Source organism: Crassostrea angulata, chromosome 1, assembly GCF_025612915.1.
Source record: "Crassostrea angulata isolate pt1a10 chromosome 1, ASM2561291v2, whole genome shotgun sequence".
NCBI lineage: Eukaryota > Metazoa > Mollusca > Bivalvia > Ostreida > Ostreidae > Magallana > Magallana angulata.
In genome coordinates this window covers 5,490,248-5,515,462 of record NC_069111.1, presented here as the reverse complement: position 1 = coordinate 5,515,462, position 25,215 = coordinate 5,490,248, and the positions used below count along the sequence as shown (strand labels likewise).

Sequence of the window (25,215 nt, the reverse complement as noted above, 5' to 3'; positions counted from 1 at the left end):
TGATTTTCACAACTTTGAATCTACACTACCTGAGAATACTTCCAAACAAGTTTCAGCTTTCCTTTAATACAAAGTTGAAAAAACTTGCAATACGTGCTTAAGAATTTAAATAATAAACTGTCCCCAATTACGATAAGAGCGATCAAACTCTAGGTTCGACGATATGGAGGTGAAAATGCACCCCAAGTTAAACCGTATTAGAGAAAAATTCAGACAAGGAGAGAAAAATCACAAAACCATAGATTCAAGATAACACAATATTCCTAATTTTTTTTATTCTGTATGAAATAATTGAAATAATTGAAACAGTTAATCATTGAGCCAGAGATAAACTAACATAAGTCATATTTAGGTAAAAGAATCTACGGATGATATTTATTTAGAAAAGTTTGGTGTTACTAACATACATGTTGACTTGATTGGTCATTTACGATATTGAATTTCTTATTTCAAATCTAAGATCGTTCTTTTTGACTCCTGTATTTTAAGTCTCGTGTCTAGAATAAGCCTTCTAGGCTTTAACAAAAAAAACAAAGAAAAGCAAAAACGCCAAAAATCATCTAGAATTGATTATGAAATTCTTGTGGCGTCCGGGAAAATCCACGAAGATCCATGTGACATTGCAAACGTTTCTGCATTTTGGGATGATGTAGATTACAATTATTATCAAGAAATTTAGTGTAACCGTTTAAGCATTAAATTGCTTTTATAAATATACAAAAATACAACTGACATACATGAACATCTAAGTTAAAAATGAACTTATAATCATCTTCGGTAGCCAAACTTTTTTGATCCGCACCGCTTCTCTAAAACCTTTGTCATATCGTGCTATCAAAAGTCGGGATTTTTTTCCTGGATTAATATTTTATTGGGATTTATTGAAACTGTTCGACCAATCAAAAAATGCAAAGCATCTCTAGTTTATTCAACAATGTTTCCTACTGTATATTTCCGAGTGTCTCTAACACGAATAGCTCAAAACCCTTATTTTTCTAGACTTTCTGTTTGAGCCTTCATGATGCAAGTATCATTCAATGGTGCAATAACAAGAACACCAGATTGGTTATAAACAGAGGCATGCACTATTTGATTGAGGATTTAACAACTGTTTATCGCTTCCAGTTTTTCGCTTCTCGAATGAATTCGTCCTATATATGTAACATTTCGCATTATTCCTCTTTATTGAATACAGTAGGCATTTAAACGTTCTTGCAACTTGTTGATATCATTTTCTACATAGGTTGCACCATGTACGTATATAGTACGGCATCATTATCGTTTGGCTGAATTAAAAATAGGATAGGAGATCATGTGACCAAAATTAAAATCCCAACTTTTGATGGCACGATATGCCAAGGATTTGTGAGATGCGAAGATGATAGATAATTAATTAAAAATTAATGATAATAAAAACGTACATATGAACATTAAAAAAATGAACTGATAGATAATTAACCAAATTTATAATAATAAAAGTACTAACAATTAGCTTTCTTTTGGCTTATCGAAGATTTAGAAATAGAGTTGATTAAATACAGTCCAATAGATAAAAAATAAATTTATAACGGTAAAATGCCTAAAATGTTTTGTCATTAGACATTTTTTAAATCTGACTTAATTTTGTTCATGTCTTAGGTCCATGAAGTTTGTAGGGGGGGGGGGTTGTTTAAGAGTAGATTACATTAGACCACCGACTCCAATACCACTTGATTCGAAAAAGACGTTTAACTTAACCTCTGAAATTTTCTGGCGCAACGGTTTCGCTGGGATATAAAAAAAATTACAAGGTCTTGAATATATATCACAATTCAGGAAGTGCATTGAATACAATAATAAGAATTTAATACTTGAATCGGAACTCCACTTGCAACCTCTGCAGAGAAATAATGGCTATTAGTGTTAATGGGATATGGTGACAAATGTGGTCAAATTCTATTTTAATTTCTGTGTTGATTGTTTAAAATGCTTTAAAGGTGTGTGTCTAATGATTTATGAAAATTTTAGTGTTTTTCGTAATGTTAGAAGCAAGATGCAGAGCTCATAATTCTGTGTTCTGTAAACAAGGTTAGTGCCCTGTTTTTGAATACATTGGTCCAATATATCACTACAAGTTCTTTATCAAGTTGAATTTTCCTTCTGCTAAATCTTTTATCATTATTATTATATAATTTTTGTTCAAAAATTCAATCGTGACCATGCCCCTTTAATTGTCAATTAATGCTGCAGGTGTAATGTGACCCTGCTTCCATTTCTAGCTGCTGTATTTTAAAAATTTTTAAGAAAAGTTTTGATAGGGTGTTACCTCTCAAAATGTGTAGCAGTTCCTTTCCGTAACCCAGTCACGAGCTGACTAAGGTTTCACAGGGACCTGTTTGTGAAACAAGTTTCTGTAGTCGACCATTATTCTACAGTTTGAACAGAAATCACACAGTTCACGTTTTATATGTCACTAATGCTACTTTTTCAAACATATAGATCTGTTCCAGGTGCTGACTTCATCGCAAACTACTAGTATATAGGCTACTGTGGTTTTATTAATATTTGTGGCAATCAGTTTTGATGGATAAAGTAAAAATCACAGTTTGAAGAATATGTAAATTCGTGGCAAATGATCCTATCCATTCAAATGTTTGTAGAAATTGCACTTCAGTAAATATTCATTTTCGTGTATCAAGTTCACAACGAAATTCACGACAATTGGTATTCAGCGAATATTGTAAAACCACAGTTTTCTTCATTTGGATAACCGTATTGTTAAATGTCTTTGCAATATTGGGTAAAGCGATGAAAAATATTACCAGGGTCAAATAAAACATTACAAATCATAGCAAAATTTAACGGTTATAACGAACGTAGTTATAACGAACCATTTTTGAATCCAGTAAAGGTAAAAAAAAAATAACGATACATGTATTTCCAAATTTTAAAGCAAATTGTTTTATTAATTTAAAATTATTCCATCAAACACAATTGACAAAAAATACTTCTACATCAATATTTTAAACAAAGAAGCATACCATAAAAAATAACATTATCGCTAATTTAGGGATCTTCATCTGCATCACTCTATATGAGATATACGTACATACTGTAAATTCCTTATTTTCTGCGAGAACGTAATTCCGGGTGCATCGAATCGCGATAATATAAAATGTGAGCGCAGAAATTTTCCTTTTTTTTTTTTAGTTTTACACTCTCAAAAAATAATGGCGATATTTTAAAATCCGCATAGGGCACTTCTTGCTATTTTCCACTGATATTAATTCCTCGCGTTTGATTAGGAATCTACAGTATATCCAGTGCTGTTTAGTAAAAAAAAAAGTAAAAATCTGAATGTGTTTTTTAGCAGCTGAATATGTAAAAATTAAAAAAGACAGACAAACAAAATGTAATTGGATATTTAGAACTTTGTCAGCTGTTTTTGATTAAAACTGTTACATTGTACCACTGATTTTGATGTTTGTATTGCTTTTCCATTAATCATGAAATTTATCATGGCTTAATACGACATGTTTATTTCCAGTATGCGGAATCCACTTTGTATTTCTGATGAGATCCTATTTGCAAAAATGGCTTGAAAACATGACTGATCCCTCTGGTGATTCAAATGTTTTTGCCTCATTTCTTTTAAAAATTGCGTGTAACATTAAAGCTTCTAAGCATTATTTATCCAAAAGACATTCAGGTGAGCTTTCGCCCTATGATTTCTCCGAGTTTAATGCACAATATGTTACACTATATCCTTGACATGTGACGTGTCGATGCTATTCCATACTTTAAGAAATTTTTCATTACTTAAAAAGACGTGTTTATCCCATTCCGGTATGCACTCTCCATTTTGCATTTCTGATAAAATCCTCTCTGCTAGTGGCAAAAAATATTTCTTTGAAAAAATTACTGATCCCTCAAGTGATTTCAGTGATGTGTACTTCTTTCTGTTGACAATTTTGTCAGCAAATGGTACTTCTAACCAACATTTATTCAAAAGAACTTCAATTGTAGCATTTTTAATAATAAAGCTCTCGCCTTTCCTCTTTTTTATGTACAAAAGTACAAATCTAACCAGTGAACTGTGTTGAAAAACAAAACAAGGACAACCCTGTCCTTTGCTGCTTCGGTACAAGCAACTTTTTAATCGCAAGTTAGTCTCAAATAATTCACTCTGTTGCTCGATTAATTCATTACCGTCAGTTTCTTTCTGTACACTTATATTTGCATTTGATTGACATGCATACTCTCTGCAAATTCTTTTATACATAGCACCAGTTTTTTGAGCTGAAAGGTCTCTTGGAGAAATTTCTCCACCAAGAAGTGCAGCAAATACAAGAATACAAAAACTTCTTTTTTCCTTGATATATGTGTCATTTGACCATGTGTCAAAATATTTTGTTAAAGTTTCCTCGAATCCATATTTAAAAACGCAATCCAATGTTCTCAGTAAACGTATATTATTACAAATCAAATCCACTACAAGTGGGAAAGAAAATTCCTGTTCTTCTTTAATATTCATTACAATGTTATCTACTGTACCTTTCTGAACAAATGTCGTTCTCTTCATTAAATTACTAGTTTCCTCATCAACACTATCTTCTTTTTCTTCAATATCGAAACATTCAAAATGACGAAGGACCATATTTCGTTTTCCCTTTTGACTAAATATTTTAGAATTTATTGTCAACAGATGCGGTTCATTAAACAAACAACAAGCGTTAAGGAGACTTCTGATTCTATTCCATTTATCTTCTTGAGCTGTTAAAATGAGGTGTATCTTTGTATCCTTTATGTACTTCACATATGTTTTATTCAGACAATCTATCGCTGGATATAGTGTCGATGGAAAATACAAATATTTGTCTATCCAATCATCTACAATAATATAAGCATTAATATCGTTTTTGGCTATTGCCAAGATCTCTTCTAATGTCTGACGAAAGTACAGCTTCGAACCTCCATCTTTTTCGCATTTTCGCGAAGCAAGCTGGAGAGCAGTGAGAGTTTTCCCACACCCAGAAGGTCCAACGAGTGTGATGCAACGATAAATATCTAATGCACCAACGGCTTGTTCGTACACTTTGCTTGTGATAAACACACTTTTTTTTCAAGTAGTCATCGGTCTTCCAAAAAGCTTTAAAATTTAAAAAAAGAAGCGTTAAAGTGCAAATATAGATATTTTTAAAACTACATTTTGGTAATTCTAAAATTGGGAGTAAAAATAGCAAATAAGAATATTTCTCCAATTTGCTTATGAAGAAAGTTAATATGAGTTATATTTTACTGAAGATTATCAATTCATTTGAGTTTTTGAAAAGAAATGTGAGAGTAAATAGTCGATTTATTGTTAAATTTCAGGCAGGTAGCATGGGGGGGGGGGGGCTGCCCCTATTCCCCAATTTTTTCTCGCAGGAACTAATTTTCTTAAATTTACATATAACAATTTGAATAACATGTATTATGGAGTTGCCCTCCCCCTAACACACACTCTTTTTGGGAGCATGTGAAAAATTGAAATGAAAATAAGGAAATTAAGGAAGGGGTCTTCTCATTATCAAACATACTTCATATAATAAGAAATTCATGAAATTTTGCCAGTCAAACGGATCATATTACCAAATGATTCTACGCGGGGGTGTTAAGGAAGCATATGGACAATTTAGCGTCTTATTTTGACTGTTATATTAAAAATCGTGAAATTAAATAATTATTTTATATAAGATCAAACACTTAGTATTATCCTTTAAAATAGATGTCAGTGCAATAAAATCGGGTTGAGCATAACTGCCACATTGGTGCATTATCACGTGACAACTATAAATAGCTTACGTATATTCCTTAACATAAAATGAGATAGAACAACACTACCCCGCGGTTTCAAAAATAAAATAAACATACCAAGTGAAAGCAAAACATCTCCGTTTAATCAAAACCGCTGTTAGAATCCTATGTTTTTCCTTATTAAAAAGTTATTTATCCGATTCTCGTAAAACCTTCCCAACTTTTATATAGTTTGCACGGAAAACGGCAAATTGCATTAAAACAACAGACAACATGGGATTCTAGCAGCACATTTCAATTTAAGCATTGTTCAAACTAACGATACGTATAAAATTTCAAGTTCAATATATACGAGGTAGTGTTGTTCTAGTCGGATCTTTATATCGTAAACAACGACAGAGGAAAGCCTGGCCGAGAAATAAAAGCAAATTTACATACCTTTTAGCGAATGATTGATAAAACTAACATCTCCCCCAGTATTCTTATGTTCAATTCTCAATAAATCACACCACAATACTTTATAAGAGTTCTTAGATTAGTTATATTTTGAATATGTTTACAATGCTTTCCGATCAAATTCACACGACATTCAACTTTTAGTCATGACGTCATCAATGTGTAAATCTACGTAATACAAACTAATTTCTGGAAAAAAATTGTCTTCAGTATTTTTTATTTGTTTTTGATCTACGTTTAGTTGCTTAGATATTTGAATATGTACATAATAATTAATATTTGTGATTTCACGGAGTTACATGTAACTCAGATTCCATATGCTTCCTTAACACCCCCGCGTATCAATTGAATAAAATTTGACCTTTTTGTTTTTGCATAAAGGTCAGGTCAATGTCACTACCTTTTTCCTCAACGTAATGGATGAAAAAAATAAATGTAGCTCTTTGTCGTTCTGTAGACATTTATTTAAGATTTGAAGATTCTCTTCTTCTATGAAATGATAGAATATCACAATGTCTATCAGCTTATACTACTAAATTGGAATAAATATCTATATTAAATTGATATTGCTTAGCCCGCATGTCCTCTAATTTTTTAAAATTTTGAAGAAAAAAATTGATTATTTTTTTATGCTTCCAATAAAATATTTTTGATTTTTATTTATTATAAAGACTTTATATTAAGATATAAATTAACAGAAAAGCTAATATATTGACCGTTTAATAAGAGAGAAAAACTGATTTTAGTGATTTTTTTTGTATAGGGTGCAAAACACAGTTTTATATGTAACGTTATAAGGACGTTTTCAGATGAGGGGCAAGCAAAACTGCCCCCTATAAAAATAAATTGTTAAAACATGTTACATATATTTCTATATATCAATAGAAAGATAAAATCGTGAATTTTTTAAATATTTAAAAATAATGAACATGTAACTTAATGCTAGAATTTATTTGGTACTCAAATCATGCGGAAAATAGACAAAAGAATGCCTCTAAATGCAGTACACCCATGCATTTTAGGCTCCCCCTAAAAGCAGAATGCAACCAAATCAGCCATTTTTATTTCTGTACATTTTCAAGAACAAGTCCTTAGGCATCATTTCATAGTATTTTCAGGGTACATTCGCCAGCTTTTTAAAGAGCTATGTTACCCACTAAAAAAATCATGAAATTCTGCATGTATAAAATCCGGATGTTTTTGGAGTTACCGCCCTTTATTTTAGAGTCTCACAAAATTAATTTTTAAAATTTTTCTACATACTTTTTTCATGTATTCGAAAGATAATTCACTATATTATGCAACTGAGAATTTAAAAATTTGATTTTCATGTATACCGCATAAAAATAGCAAGAAAATCCCTACCCATCATGCTTTTCCCCAGAGAAAAACCCCCTGGATTTTATACGAAACTGTGTTTAGCTACCTTAAAGGAAATAAAATATTTTTGTATGCCACTTTTTAATACTTTGATGCAAAGAGGAGAATATTACAAACTTTTTGGTGTACACAAAGTTGAATTTAGTGAAAAAATGACCGAGATATTGTCATTTAGGTAGGATGTGTCAAATACAAAGATAGACCTTTCGAACACGACTGTGCATTTCAAAATTCAAAACTGACTTTCCACTTACTAATTCTACTTTATTTAATGAATTGAACATAACCAATGGTACTGCACATTTGATACTGATGACAAATTGAAAAAAAAATAATTACACCCCCCCCCCCGGCAAATACAATTTCGGATACTTTACACAATTGTCTATTTGAATTATGCACACATGTGTAATCATTTCATATGAAATTTTGTTGAATTAATAGAGCGGCTCAAAAGTCCATAACCGGATACTCATTTTAAAACATAATTAAATACACATACACATAAAATAAGTGTATCATATTCTCTCTATTCTATTATTGGAACTAAAACTTATGAACTCATGATCGGAGCGGCTTTGTTGACATGACGTCACACTTAAAAATGTCACTATGCTAATGCATCACAATGTTAAACAACACGTCACAATACACAATCATATACCCAACGTCATAAAGTGAGAAATGAAACATGCACAAAGCATGTTATACATTTATTTAATGCTTGAGGGTCAAACTAAAACTCTACTGACTGAACAAAAATGCTAACGCAGCAATTTTGTAAGATAAAGACAGATCAACGTTATATTATGTGTTCCCTTAAGGGTGCAAAACACAGTTTTATATGTAACGTTATAAGGACGTTTTCAGATGAGGGGCAAGCAAAACTGCCCCCTAAAAAAATAAATTGTTAAAACATGTTACATATATTTCTATATATCAATAGAAAGATAAAATCGTGAATTTTTTAAATATTTAAAAATAATGCACATGTAACTTAATGCTAGAATTTATTTGGTACTCAAATCATGCGGAAAATAGACAAAAGAATGCCTCTAAATGCAGTACACCCATGCATTTTAGGCTCCCCCTAAAAGCAGAATGCAACCAAATCAGCCATTTTTATTTCTGTACATTTACAAGAACAAGTTCTTAGGCATCATTTCATAGTATTTTCAGGGTACATTCGCCAGCTTTTTAAAGAGCTATGTTACCCACTAAAAAATTCATGAAATTCTGCATGTGTAAAATCCGGATGTTTTTGAAGTTACCGCCCTTTATTTTAGAGTCTCACAAAATTAATTTTTAAAATTTTTCTACATACTTTTTTCATGTATTCGAAAGATAATTCACTATATTATGCAACTGAGAATTTAAAAATTTGATTTTCATGTATACCGCATAAAAATAGCAAGAAAATCCCTACCCATCATGCTTTTCCCCAGAGAAAACCCCCCTGGATTTTATACGAAACTGTGTTTAGCTACCATAGAATGGGTGCTTAATAAAGCTAATAAAAATGTAATTTGATAGGCAAATCATATTTTAAAAACATATACTGAAACCCAAGTATCATATCATTAGTTCACATTTGTGAAAAAATCCAACATTAATGTGGTTGTTTTTTAAATGCTAAAACAGACTCATTAATCTGCAGCAATTCTGAATTGTGGAACATTTAATATTATCCTACGCCAATATTTCGCCAAAAATATAGTCCTTGTTAGATTCTAAACATTGATAACTTTTTCTATGCCAAGTTTTATGATAGTAAAAAAAATACCATTTTAATTTCCTTTCATCTTGATTTAATGCACAATTAATCAAATTTACGTTTGACAAGTCAAAAACCATAAATCTAATTAAAAGACTCCTTCCTTAAGAGTGAAATTGAAGTTATAGATATACAACGCCAGTCGATTTTTTTTTGGGGGGGGGCGGGTTGGTCGAGATTTTTTTTTAGATGAGTGCCCTCCCAATGCAACTTGCCTGAATTTAAAATACATATCAAAAGCTTATGTCGTCGATTTTCAGTTTTTTGACTGCGAATGTGTCTCTTTTGTTATTTGAGAGCCAATCGGTGGCGTAATCAGTAAACATAAAAGATTAAAACTTTTACAGATTTACAGGTAAATTTTTAATACAAAATGTTCATTGAATTTAAATCTTCTAAATATTAACAAATTTATTTTAAGCTCATGTGAGCTGAAAGCTCAAGTGCGTTATTCTCATTATTTGTTGTCTTGTGTCCGTCTGTTTGTCTTTCCGTCTGTCTGTATGCCTGCCTGTCTGTCTGTAAACATTTTTACATTTTCCATATCCAGATAATGTTAATTGAAGAATACCATTAAGCGTTGCGATTGCAACCCCAAATGCTATAAATTCTTGCATTATTAGTTGACAGCATCAACCGCTAATGACAAACCGCCGCTTAATGATACAATTTTATCATTAAGCGTCGCAAATGCACAGCATCCTTAATGCTTAATGAAACAGGCCAAAAGCTACATGATCAACCCCAAATGATACAATCTTTTTTACATGTATCATTAAGCGTTGACATTGCACTCTTAATGATATAATAAAATACTAGTATGTTGAACTCTGACCATTTTTTTAAATATCCAGAAAGAAAGACAATGACGGATGGCAGGAAAAAAAGACATACATAAAAAAGAAGGTACAATTCCTTTCAATATTCGCCCCAAATTTCAAAAGTTGTATAAATCTCATGGAAATATTATCCTATATATACTATATTAAATACGTGTGCATAAATTGTTATACGCTTTTCTAGCAATAATTATGATTTTAACATATTTTGAAGATTAAGTCAAACGTGATGAAAAATGGTGCATTTTTTGTAGTTTTTTGAAGAGGAAAATGTGTCTGCAGCCGCCAACTACAACGAGATTAACGTTTAAATGTGATATTTCATAATAAAGTTAGATTTTCATCCTGGGCGACAGCTGCTGACATAGTTTTCAATTAAAAAAACCCACCGAATTCTTTAGTTAGGTTTAGTTATTTTTCTTCTTTAGAGCTACTGAGTCAAATTCATCTAAAGCTGCTTGGTCCGATTTTATATCAAATTTTGTGTATGCTTTTAAACGATGGTTATGCTAAGTATATGTATAAAAATAGACATTGCAGTAGTTTTCCCACTCAATTAAGCCAAATAAGTATAAAATGTGTTTACAAAACAAACGACATAAAAGGGTATCGCGTTATTTTGCCTCATGGTAAAATTCACCCCTGACGTCGATACGGGTATGGTTGTGTTACAACTTTGACATCATTATAAATAGAAGTCGTAATATTCAGGCAAATTACAAATAAACCTGTGTACGTTTTGTTCGCTAATATTTCTGAAGTTTGCTTTGTTTACAATCGATGCCTATCATGCGGGTTGAATAATCGCAATCAGTCGGAAGAAGAAAGCAACCGGTTCCCTTTTCTAAAAGCCCCAATGATGCATAAATGGTCTGTATGGAAAATTATTTGATATAACTAAATAAAATGGAGCTTTTATAAGGGAACAATATGATGCAACACATTGAATATGCAATAAATATTTGTTATTTTTGCAAAGTTACAGACACTAGGATGTCCTCCGCAATATATAATTAATTTCATTGCCACTTAAATTTCTTAGAGTCGGTTAGAATTTCATTGCCACATCAATTTCTTAGAGTCGGTTAAAATACTGGCTTTTATATATCATGAGATTGAAAAAATTATAAAAACTAATACTGCAAAATTACCGTTTCATAAAAATGCAACATTCCAAAAATGTCTCAATATTTTTTTTAATTGCTAGGATGTGCACTATGATATACATAAATTCCACGATGTCTTCTTCACATTTAATGTGGATACTGTGATAAGCAGTACACCTACATGTACCTTTTTTTTTTTTTTTTTTAAATTTTTTCTCTGTTACGAGCAAATAAAATATAGACAGATTTCTGCAGTCTCTCAAAAAAAAATTCTCAAAGAAAATATTTATGATAGGCTTTTGGGACTTTATTTGGTACAATGTTAAAAAGTAAGTTTAGACATTGTGACAATGACTGCTTTTGAGCCGTAAAGAACGATAAAAGATTTCTCAAATTATGTATGACGTCATAGATAAAATACATCAAAGCATCATAAATCAAATTAGTTATGACATTATACCATAGATGGCACATCAAAGCAGCAAAGCAAAGATAGTCACGTGATCAGTGTTCTGTGTCTCCTTAAATTTTGAAGGAAGAAATCAATATCATGGATAGGATATATACTGTGGAATCATCATTGTTTGTGGAGGAGCAATGTTCGTGGCTTTCGTTGGTAACCCTTGCCCACGAATTTGTATTCCCAAGAACCTATACACAATCGTATATTTATCAGCAATAAAAATTATTACGATAATACTATCAATGAAATTACGTCCCCACAAACCAGGAATATTTTGGTCACCCAATGACATTGACCCTCCCGAATAAAAATGATTCCACAGTAAATTGTTTAAATTTAATACCATTTTCTTTCCAAAAGTGATATAACTGCAAAATTAAAACAAAAGGAGGCCAATTATCTAAATTCAGTTGAAGGATGACTGCACTTAAGAACATTTAAAAATTGCGACAAAAATAATGTTAAAACTGGACATATTTCTTTTAAGTGTAGGAATCGCCAATGTCTTAACTGCAACTTTATGTAATTATTTAAAAATATAGTTCATATTTATAAATGAAAAAAATGACAATAACAAACTGTCAACCATCTCAAAAATCCATAAAACGAAACACAAATTCAAAGCAGAGCAACATGGACCTCTAATACAAAAAAGAAAGTTATTTTCATAGGTAGGGATGATTACATTTTCTTGTTTTTTCATAGAATAATGAGGACGCCTGCTTTTTTACAGACTTAATATATAGTCTATTGTTTTCCTTTAAATGTAGTTGTATATTCATATATAAGCTTATGTTAAAAGGAGATATCAATAGACAAATATGCGTCCATGATTAAATATACTAAACACTGTTCCTTCTAGCGTTTGCGTTCTCTTCTGTAAACAGTATACTTTGACTTGTTGAATATTATAATTCACCACGTGATTTCTAATCCCGGGTAACTTTGTGAATACAAGACTCCCGTAATATGATGTGTAAGGTAGCATGCATTCTGCTGGGCGGTATTATTTGTCCATACTTTTTTCAATTCATTCCAATTGAGTTATATTTACTTCATTTCTATAAGGTATCTTTGAGAGATTAACGATTTTGTGCAACACAGTTTAAAACCAATATGACGATAAATTTCGACTGAAAATTGACCAAACTATAAACGCTATAAACAAAATATATAAAAATGACCTGATGTAAAATTGAACGAAAAATAAATCTAACTATGGTGACCGATAAAGGGCCAAGTTAGGGCGTTAAATGCAGTCATCCTTTGTTTAAAGCATTCTTATTTGTAAATGATAATAGCAAATACATCCTTTAGGTAGGTTTTCAAAATTAAACAAATGGTCTGCTGAAAAAGAATGAGATACAAATATACATAACTCTTTTATTTTTTATCGGTCCATGGGTAAACTATCTTAATTCTATTTTCTTAATCAATGTCAGGGGTTTAGATGCACTTTCAGAAAGAATTTATGCATTATAAAGGTATGGTCTGCTATAGTTAAATTTCCAAAATTTAATTTCTTATGCGTGTTTTTTTAAGTCATCAAATAGATAATTTTTCCTGCACAAGATTGATTTTCAAAGACATTTTATATCAGAAACCAAAATCCTTTCGACAGCTTTTAACTTTTTTTTTAACTTCAAAAGATCCTGAAATAAGAGGTCCGGGGGTCACGTCGCACACCTGAGCAACAAAGACTGACTCTTTACAAATATGTAAAATTATGGCCCAACCCTGTCCTTAGGGGGTCATGACTTGAACAAACTATAATCAAAACTTCATGGAGATGTTTCCACATACATTTAAGTTTCAAGTGGTTCTTGAGATTTTTTTTTAATGATTTTTACGAAATACTACCATGTAACACTTTGACCCTTCCCCAACACGTGTGGCCCCACCCTACCCCCGAAGGTAATGATACGCCAATTATTTCCTATTCATCTTCCTCGGAATAGGATGTGGTCCTTCTTTCGTACACACTTGAATTTCCTTGGCCCAGAGTGCTCTGTGCCAAGTTGGTTGAAATTGACCTAGTAATTCTGCAGGAGAAGACAAAAATTTACAAGTTTATAACGACTTCAACAACGACAGACAACGGACACATTTTTATTAGAAAAACTCACTTGACCTTTCGGCTCAGTTCAGCTAAAATTATATAATCTTAAATATATTTGTTTCTTTTGTTTCTTTATGTTATTTTAGCTTTTTGTATAACCTATAAGTATATTGTATTAGGTCAAATTCCAGGCGCGGAGTTTTGCAGTCTATGGATGGGAAGTAAAGTGCAAATACGTTATTTTTCATGGTCAAACATTTAGGGACAATGATTATAAAACGATTTTTTTTTCAATATCTATTTACCTTTTATGGAGAGCATATGCCTGCAGCCAGTCATGCAAGCTACTTTATTATTAGAAAATGAACGAAAAGATGAATACCCATAGCCAATATCTGCAAGCTACAATAATTAACAAAATGTTTAAAGGTGAAGTTTACTGCCAGTATTACATGCCTAAATATTATTTGAAAATGTTTAACGGTATATGTCGATAGCCACTAATTGCAAGCTACACACTTGTTCACGATTTTGTTTAAAAACTATTTTCCGAATTTAATGTTTACAATACTTTATTACGGAAATTTTAATAGTCAACCATAAACTGAGTTTCAGTCGCGGTGTTATAAGCGAGATACAGAGCTCACAATTTGTTGTATCAGGATAACAAAGATTATGTTATGTATGTTTTGAATGTTAATGTGAAAAATACAGCTTTAGACTGAAAAAATAAATTTTATCGGTATATAGAACCAATATAAACTTAAACATGGCATGCGCCTTAAGCTTGTATGCGCCTTGTTTACATGACAAAGAATTGCAAGCTCTGTATTTTGCTTATAAATATGCGACTGACCCTCAAATTTTAGTTTATCACTAAAAATATTTTCTAAAACATTGTAATTAATAATAATTTAAAAAGAGGTTTAATGTCAATAGCCAGTATATGCATACTACAATATTATTAGTCCCCTACCGGTTTTCACCGGAGGGGACTAAAGCTTTCCTCTGCATCCGTCAGTCCGTCTGTCCGTCCGTCCGTCTGTCTGTCCGTCCGTCTGTCTGTCCCACTTCAGTTTTCCACACTTTTTTTTTTTATGCGTTTGAGGAATAATATGAAATTTGCTGAACAGCTTCAAAATGTCAAACTACAGATTAAGTTTACACTTTTGTAGCGTCTGGTTGACATATTTTCGAAAAAATTAATTTTTTATATTGCAATTTTTTAATGTTCGGGTTCGATATTCTGCATACCAGTGCATTGTTTTCACAATTTCCACAAACCGGTAGGGGACGTGTATTGCTTATGCAATACTCTCAGAATGCTTGTTAGATAAATTTTTAATGGTGACTGTCAACTGTCAATATTTCAGGCTGCCATATAATTCAGTATGTATACAAATGAATATCTAGCTTATACAAAAATTTTATTTCTTAAGATTAAAAATTTTTAGATTGTAAGAGGTTCAAAACATACATACTGTATTTAAATCTATCAATGGTTCTATCAGTTAACGAGCAAAAAATAATTACATCTCTAATCATTCTCTAAGGGACATACAGAATGTTGTTTTGAAAACCAGTGTGCATTAAATAAAAAAAAAACTTGCTTAAACCTTTCTCTACTTGAAGATATTCTGCCATTTAAATCATTGTTTTAAGGAATTGGTGTGCAAATCTATTATAATATAAGTATTTCAATTAGACTTATAGGCATACGCATTTTGACGACATATATGTACCATTGTAATTGTTTTAAAAGAATGTTATGTTTGATACTATCATTATGCATTATTATTATGTGGGGGAGGAGTTCTATGAATGAGATAAAAATGCGATTTTGATTGAGTTTTATAAATGTATATAACGTTTACTTATATTGTATTATAACCCCTTCAGACAGTAAAGACATTCAAATCTTGTACGTTCATTGCAGACCAGTGTTCTACATTTAGATATTTTATTATGTCATTAAGAGTGCAAACGCAACACATAAATGTTTGTATCATTAGGGGTTGGCAATATAGCTTTTGGCTTGTTTCATTAAGCGTTAAGGATGCTGTGCTTTCCGACGCTTAATGATAAAATTGTATCATTAAGCGGTGATTTATCATTAGCGGTTGATGTTGTCAACTGTTAATGCAAGAATATATAGTATAAGGGGTTGCAAATGCAACGCTTAATGTTATTTGTATCATTAAGCGGCGTTTTATCATTAGAGGTTGATACAATGCACGATCAGACAAGATACTGAAAACTTAGAATATCAAATAAATCTGATATTTCATAAAATATAATTTAAAACAATATATATTGACCATATAATTGAATTTTAACCTATAAATATGTTCAATACCGGGAATATGTTGACTCAAACAGGCGTTTACGTATCAAAACCTGCATATAATGTCATTTTTTAGAACTGCAAGGCATTTTCTTATAGAGAGTGGGTCTGTGCTTCATATTTTTCTCATGGTCTAAATAAGGTTTAATGGAAAACAAACCGATTTCATTCAACAAAAAAGTGGAGAGATGACCCAACATACAATAAAATTATCATTTTGTATCCCAACAATTGAACGTTATTAAAATTAGTCCGTAAATTCGAGGCCAAAGTGACACATAGTATTCGAACAGCCTACTTTGTTGTGTCTGAAATTGCTCAGTGGTTATAGCACACGACATAAGCTAACCTTATAAATACAGGGTTTTTATGTTATGGGTTCGATACTGTAGATTCCTTATTTTACGCGAGTACTTAATTCCGCGATTCAACGATTTACCATCAAATCGCGAGAACATAAAATCGCGAATGCCGAAATTACGGACGGACTTCTCGCGATTTTACGCGGATATTAATTCCTCGCGTTTAATTAGGAATTTACAGTACCATAGAAGTTAAAGGCAATATTTGTTTATTTTCTTTTGTTGAATATAGTTAGAAATTGTGTACTTTTGCAAACTTGAATTAAAATATATTTGAATAGACTCAATTGGAAAAAAAAATAAAATTCAAAATTGTATTTTCCGACTAAACTGAATGGGCATTTGCGCTTACTTATCCCCCCAATCTTCTTTGTTCAAATTATCATCCGGGGAGAAGGGGGTTGTCGGGTGGGGCTATGAGAGCTCAAATTTTTACATAGGAATTTATATAGGAAAATCTTTAAAAATCTCCTCAAAAACCGTTTCGGAAGAAAAGCTGTCACTTGTGCGCGAGGATGTTAAGGAAGCATATGGAATCTGAGTTAGATGTAATTTCGTGAAATCACAAATCTTACTTATTATGTACCTATTCAAATATTCAAACAATCAAATGTAGACTGTAAACATATTAAAAATACCGGAGACAATTTTTTTTAATTTAATTTAAAAGTTGAATGTCATGAAAATCTGATCAAAAAGCATTGTAAACAGATTCAAAATATAAGTAATCTAAGAACTGTGAAATAGTATATTGGTGTGATTTATTGAGAATTGAACATAAGAATGTTGGAAGAGATATTATTTGTATCAATCATTCGGTAAAAGGTATGTATTTTTGCTTTTTTCTCGGCCAGGCTTTCCTTTGTCGTTATTTGCGATATAAATATCTGACTATAACAAAACTACCCCGTATGTATTAAACTTCAAATTTAGTATGTATCAATAGTGTGATCAACGCTTAACTTGAAAAGGTGCTGTGGAATCTTGTGTTTTGTGTTGCTTTGATGTAACATACCGTTTTCCGTGCAAACTGTGTAAAAGTTACGAAGGTTTTTTGAGAACCGGATGAACTACTATTTAATCGAAAAGAATATAGGATTCTAGCAGCAGTTTTGATAAATCCGAGATGATTTGCCTTCCCTTAAAATATTCATTGTTTTATTATTATTTTTCTATTTATCTTATTTTATATTAAGGAAAATCATCACGTGATAATGGCATGGACATCTACTGTAAATTACTTATATCACGCGAGTATTTCATTCCGCGATCCCGCTGTATTGTATCAAATCGCGAGAATATAAAATCGCGAACACGGAACATTAATCAATATTTCTTATTGTTTCCAAAATACATTCCTTTGACAATCTGTTAACCTGAACAAAGTTAACTTGTGTGGAAGCATTTTAGGTGGTGTAATATATAGAGAACAATCTTTGAAAACAAAAAAAGGACGAGACTAAAATTCGGGGTTGGGTGAGTTTTTACATGGGAAACAATTTGGATTATTCCCAAAAATATATAGTATTACTAATATGCAAGTACATATACAAAGTTGATCCTCAGTTCTTGACTGTGGCGCCGGAAAATTTATTGCCACGCAAGGGGTTCAAAGGTTTATGTAGGTTTATATTTATATGTAAAAGATCTTTTAGAAAATGGCAATGCTCAATATTTGATATAACTATGAAATCATCAAGTCACAAAAGGGGTTCAACATAAGAACATCTGGGCAAAAATTTGAAAATGTTTTAATTTATTTTACTCACTTATTGTCCTGGTTTTATTATTATCTATTTTTGAACAAGTGAGCGATAATGCCCGTGGGCCTCTTGTTTAAGATAATAAGTGCGTCATTTAAGTTGATTCAAGTTAATGAGGATGGATCGCTAACACATTTACACCCAGATTTGCATAACATTTAAAGATATGGAATGTTTAGCTATAAACATTTATTGACTTAAGAATTCATTGGTATTTTGTACCTTTTGAATGATTGTATTTCCTCGGGTGATATCTATATTTTCATAAAGTATAACTCTTATCTTATTCCAAAAACACTCTACAAATTGTGTAAGAAGTTTTGAATCACTTCTCTGTTGCAGTTGGGTTGAGTATCTTTTCCACAAAAGGAGGGGGAGTAGGGAGTGTCATACATATTTTAAAAATATGTATTTACAATTTCCTGTGTCTTTGCCTGTGATAACACTATGTATCGATTTTGTACTATATAACCCATAACTTCAAATGACGCCAAATTGAGGCGCCAGAGGGGTTTGCTTATTTCGTTTTAAATATTTAATCGTACGATGGTTCAAAATTTTATAGATATAAGTAATAAGGAATCATTCTTTGAATATTATGAGGTGATAATTTTGGTCGGGGCGTGATCAAATCTGTCATAAAGCCCTTCGTGCTTTATTGGGTTTGATCACGCCCCGACTAAAATTATCACCTCATAATAATACTCAAAGAATGATTCCTTATTTCTTAATTGAATGCAAATAATACATTTGAACTAGCTATAGATGCTCGCATTTCGAGATGAACGACTTCCTTAACCCACAATCCCATATGGTGCAACAGACACACAATTGGAATTGCCTTAATCTGTTACAATTTTGTTAGCAAGTTGGTGAATCCCCTTTACGCCATACGTTCCACAATATACTAGTAATTCCAGTTAAATGTGTAAGTTAGTAAAATATTTCTTAACAATTGAAATGTACAAATGTTAAACGAAAGAAAGAATAAAAATCTATTTAAGACTGTTATCATCAAATCTACTTTAGACTTGTACAGAGTATTTTTGGACATAAAATAACATTTATTAAGAAAATATCCATATATTTTAGCTTTGATTTAGAACTGGTACCATTTTTACAGAGCTTTTCTACATAAGAATGTAACGGTAGCCTAAAATGGGCCTCTAAACTTGTTATTGTCCAGTATCTCTATAATGAACACGTACACACACACAAAAACAAACATACACAGGCGCGCGCGCGCGTGTGTGTGTGTCTGTGTGTGCGCTAAAACAATGTTTTGACATTTTTCATGATAATATTACAGATATGAACCTTTCAATTCAAACAACAGACAGAGCTAGAACCTTAAATACCGCTTTTTTAAAAAAGATTAATTAACAATTACTTGTCTTACGTGATTTTCATGCAAAAAAGCGAAACATTTATATGAAGTGTACACATACAATGTACAATCGTCTAAGATGATATGTATAATAGTTTAAGATAAAATTTATTATTTTAGGTGAAATGTTTTATTCAATTTGTAGGTCAAACGCGTTGTAACGTGTTTTTCTAACAATAATAAATAAAAGGGTTCTTTTTAAGGGATATATAATTTTCCTAAGATACTCTGAGTATTTTGATTGATATGATTATAAAAAGATTTTCCTCTACTCTTCCTGAGTTTTAATGATTTGCTTCTATTAAAATGATTTATCAGAGGCTTTACCAGGTATTCTTAAGACTGGGTATATTGCACCGTAGAGTTCCCGGTACTGGGTTCCTATTAATGTTGGGAACCAGGTGTCTCAATCTTATGCAGATTTACTACGTCCTGATTCCCAACTTAATTCCCCAGACACCAATATCGAGGGTGAAACTATTTCTAATTCCCACCCTAGCCTCTACTTTCCTGACTATTGCCTTCCTAATATCCTTCTTCTGCTCAGGCTTCTCCAATGTGTCGCCTTCGAGCTTCTCAGCCAGACTGCCTCAGCTACCGGCTGAGCCGACTTATATACTAATATACGCTTGGAACAGTTCATTCCAAGGGATGTCAGGTCATTCATTTTTTATGGGTGCGTTCATTTCGTTTCAGTATGTTTATTTGAAAAAAAGATGTTTTTAGTTTTTACCTGGACCACTGATTCGATGGCTGTTGAGTGATCTATCTTTAAGGCTAGTCTCCATTAGAATTCCTAACCGAGAATAAAGAAAATAATTATTACAAATTTGTAAATTGAAAATGATTGATGTACAATGTTTTGGTAATAATTTGTCTGCAGCTATTTACTTTCAACCAAAATATTAGCAAAACAGTGTGTATGGTATTACACACATTCAAAGCCCAAATTATACAAATAAAACAATCGAAAGTGTTTGTTTAAAGAAAAATTCTGCATTTCCTTATGCTTCATATTAATATTATGTGCTTCAAAGTGTGTAAAGTTATTACCGATCAACGCGTGACTTAAAGAGAAAAGTCATTTATTTTTTCTTGCATACAATTAACTAGATATTGACCCGTGCGTGCACGGTCTGACATTGCATATGATATCGGACATATACGAAATAGATACATCGACAAACCGTATTGTTGACATTTACATAACCAAGCTGTAAGCCTACAATAATGCTATTAATTTCTCTACACTCTGCTTATATAGTTAGAATAATCTAACTGTGTCTCGGGACAGGCCTTTACAACAGTTAAAATGCCTCCAATATACCCATAATGTAACAAAAAATTGCAGAATCGCTCCGAACCGATTTTGGAGAAAATTAATAAAGCTGCATAGAAAATAACAGTCAAAATATTCATAACAAACCATTTTGAGGCTGTAAATACCTTTCATCTAAATATTAATTCATGTTAAAGAAGAATTCAACACTTTTTACCAACGTTTTTACTCGCTTCGTTGACATTCGGATCTCTCGGTAATTTTCATATTAAATGTACTGAGTTAGAATTATCTCCCGTATTTTCTTTGATGAACAGAATATATGACAAATTTTCAATGAAAATTTAAACTTATTTGTAATATCGTTTCTTAGTTTATCCATGCAAATGTGATATTATGGAAACATAAACTAAAGAGCCTCCCGTGATTAAGCGTGAATGTAATACGCATGCGCAAGATTGTAAAATCCAAAACATCCAGATGATTTCTGGATTTTTTAAAAGGAATTTTCGTTGATTATTAATTAGCGAGGCTTGATTGAGAAAAATAAAGAAGAAATTGGTAATCTTCAAGTACCAATCATGTTTAAAATATATAAAATAAAAGACAGTATTCTTCTGATTTTTTAGTATTAAAGCCCAAAAATTCGCTTCTATTATTTTAATACATTAGTATGAATAATTCAAAAGTCTGATCTAAATACATGGATTCAGTGTTCTTATGAAGCTTTTAAAAGTTTTGAAGGATTGCTAAACAGTTAACGCTTAATTGTTTCTTCCTCTTCTTCTCCTTTTTCTTCTTTCTCTTGTAATGGGTTTGATGCCAATGCTGAGCATTGCGTACGTCTTCGAAAGATTAAAATCATGCCTCGTTTACCTTGTTTGAAATTTGGATAAAATCAATATTTTCTCTTAATCTGATGATGATTAGAAGGAAGGATATTAGGATTTTGAAATCTTGGATTGAATAAGCTGTGACCTTAGATGCCAAAAGTAAGTTGAAATAACTCCAGCTATGATGAGGAAGTTCGGTAATTGAAGGTGGCAGAATGGTTTAAAGGACCATTTGGTGTAGTTTCGTGTTAATTGTAAATGATTAAATGTTATTTAATTTTTCATGTTAAATGCCAGGAATACATGGTATTAAGGTGGAATATAAAGATCAATAACACTGCTCTCCTTGCAGTGATTGCGTTTGATGCATCGTCAAAACCTTCGTTGTACTGCTCTTATCAATATTGGTCTTGTTAACATAATTATATATGGTATTCGACTTTGGGTCTCACTAGGGTCTTAATACTGATTGTCTTCTTTAGTGAAAAAAGTGATGTCGGAGATTTTACGACTACAAAAAGCATTGTTATTGTTGGTGTTTCTTGTAATTATAATTTAATGTGGTTGCTAGTTGAGTTTGTTGTCTATGGTGACACCCAGTACTGTAAACATTTACAACATTTACTCATTGCTCAATAGTCGTATCGTACATACACAAAACTTATAACCATCCGGCCAGCTGAATTTCCAGGTTTCTTAATTTTAAAAGCCATTTCAGTAAACTGTGATTCTCTGTAATAAAACATTACTTACTAATGTTGAGTCTGCTTGACAAATGTTTCTATTACTAAAAGCTCTCTTTTGTAATGCAATACTTTCTGTTTTTTCAAGAAGCGTCTTGCATATGCTGCCTTTTTGGTTAAGAGACAGTACAGCTCCAACTATATTCTCACTTTCATCGTTAGCTAGAATCAATGGCTTAATAAAATCTGGCCTAAATGAATGCTTGTTCTCTCAGTGAGATAGCAATATAGCCCTTTCTCTTGTTTGTTCCAATTCTTAAGCATTGCACTTGTATCAAAGTGAGATTTGTAATTTTGCCATGAGCTTGCTTCATCGTTTGTTGAAGGCTTTACATTTGGCTTATTTTCAGTATTTTAGACTTTCTATTTCCATAACGTGAGTCTTAATTTCGTGTTCGAATCTCTAAGGCAGTTTCCTATCCTGTTTATGTTCTTGTTTTACATCATACCAGGCTCATTTTCATCTTAATTTCTTTACTCATATTGATAGCGAGCGCAGCTCGCCGCGCCGGCGCGAAGCGAGCTCTACCGGCAAGGCGTGTGTGAATAGAAAATTCGGACTATAGTTGCAAATTCATTCAACGGATTTTTTTGGCGTCAGTAAATCGGACCAGTAATGCATCGTTTTAATCGTCCCAGTAGTTCCCTGTAATCATGGCAATTTTTATCACTTCACACTCTCACGAGAATCAGCAAGACAAATTTAGACAGTAAAAACAATAACGATGTAAGCGACATACAGTCAATGTTACCTCTAAAGTTCACCTCAGTACACTTTCAATCAAAAATAATCGTGTGACGTCTCAAACGTTTACACATTGATCCGATATATTTTTTCGGAGTCAGTAAATTTTGACCCACAATTCATAGTACCAATGGTTTCCAACCTCACGTTCCAACATCACGTTCTCCCGAGAATCAAAGTAAAACCTTTGAAAAGATTATAAGATGTTTAATTTTAAGAACATTATGCTTTTTAAGTAAATAAAACAGTATACTTCGCATACTTTTATTTCTCAAGGGAATTTTAAAGAGTAAGACGACACTTAACCAACGTCAGCTTTGACGTCACAATAAGCACTGATAAGGGGAAATTACTCTAATTGAAGTTATTGTAAATCTGCTGAAATGACCAAAATCCTCTCAAAATCTTGCAAAGGCTAAGATAAAGAACAGCTGACGAATAAGGACATTTCTTCAGATACAGGAAACAGTTGTAAATTGCACTTATTTGGATGAATGCTCACAAATATTTTATTCACTATAATTACGGTAATTTCCTGAAACGTAACGATATACGTAGCAGCGCCTTTTTTTAAAGGGGGTGGGTGGGTGGATGGCAGCCTCATCCAAAAAATCTTTGCAAGCAAAAAGAAAAATAAATCATAAAAATTCTAATCCTTCAGCTCTTTAGCAGTTCAATGCTTTTTTTATTTTCACTTCCATTTATTACATGCGGGGGGGGGGGGGGGGGGGACAACACCATGTTCTTTTAACATGATAAGCAAATATTTTTAAGCGTAAACTAAAAATTAAACATTAATTATATTTTTTTAGGTGGAGGGGCAAATCCATGGTAAGTCGATTTTCTATGTATAAATTGACAAAAATGAAAAAAAAAATTAGCATGGGGGGGAGCTCTATGATGAGTCAAGTTTTATATGTAAGTTTAAGAAAAAATGTCTACTGCAAAAAAAAAAGGGGGAAATCAATCAATCAATCATAATCACAATCACTTTAAAAGAGGAGATGCAGTGCAATGAATATTTATATATTAAAATCTTTATTATTAAACAACATTGTATCTGAGATTAAACTATTGTTCTACATATAAATAAATAAATTATAACAAATCTTATAAACTATGAATAATGAAAATTTACTGAAAAATAGGTATGTTTTATTTTTTGGCATTCAAATTTCACGTTGTTAATTTTATTTTATTAATTTATTATAATTCATTGTTTGATCACATACTGTGCTCGCCCCAACGGTCGCACCGTAAAATATATTATCTTTTGTGCTGAGAAAAGTATTAGATTCCTCGTCAGATATGATATGGTCTTTAATCATATTTATTTTACTGACATGCCTCTTTTTTCTTCTTCAGCCATGTCCGAGATTCACAAGATCTTCCATTGTTTTTAAGTTACTTACACTTCACTTCCGACAGTAACTTTGTTTTAAGACCAGAATCCAAAGTCTTCTGATGGTGACTAAGCTCGGGCATAGAGTCATTTATACGCTCAATAAAGAGTTATAGTGAGAAGATTTTAAAGCCTTTATGACCCTTGATTTGAAGACCCTGTCCATTTTCTTGATATTAAATGAAAGGTCTTGTAAATATAAACATAGTTTGTTCAACAAGTGTTCAGAAATTGTTGACTGTTATAAAATATCTAACTGAAGCCACGAATAAACCGTTTTGAGGGAACACATTGTTCAGAACATTATTTTAAGTACTGCTCCATGTAAGAGTCAGGCAGACCCTATGCAGGCATTACACACATGAAATTTTAAATTTGGTAATTTCTTTTCAATTGTCATTCAGTTTAAACCTCTATAACTTTATGAATTAAATAAAATTCATTTCTTTGGTATATTGTGATATTCACCCAAGGTGAATTTATGGGTTTGGTTGAATTTCTATAG

General features: G+C 31.9%; 1 protein-coding gene across 1 annotated transcript; it reads right to left on the bottom strand.

The window, feature by feature from the left end:
• Positions 1-3,733: 3,733 nt before the first annotated feature.
• Positions 3,734-24,677, bottom strand: LOC128176674 (uncharacterized). Its single transcript, XM_052843170.1, has 2 exons — positions 24,652-24,677; positions 3,734-5,093 (listed from the first exon to the last, which is right to left on the bottom strand). The coding sequence occupies exons 1-2, from the start codon at positions 24,675-24,677 to the stop codon at positions 3,734-3,736; spliced, it is 1,386 nt and encodes a 461-aa protein (XP_052699130.1).
• Positions 24,678-25,215: the final 538 nt, after the last annotated feature.

What these genes read in the sequence shown, in the direction of transcription:
- LOC128176674 (XM_052843170.1), bottom strand. Translation starts at nt 24,677, where the DNA reads ATGGCTGAAGAAGAAAAAAGAGGCAT. An exon ending in GAAGAAGAAAAAAGAGGCAT is followed by an intron (nt 5,094 to 24,651) that starts GTCAGTAAAATA and finishes TTGAAAAAAAAG; the next exon opens with TGTGTTTATCACAAGCAAAG.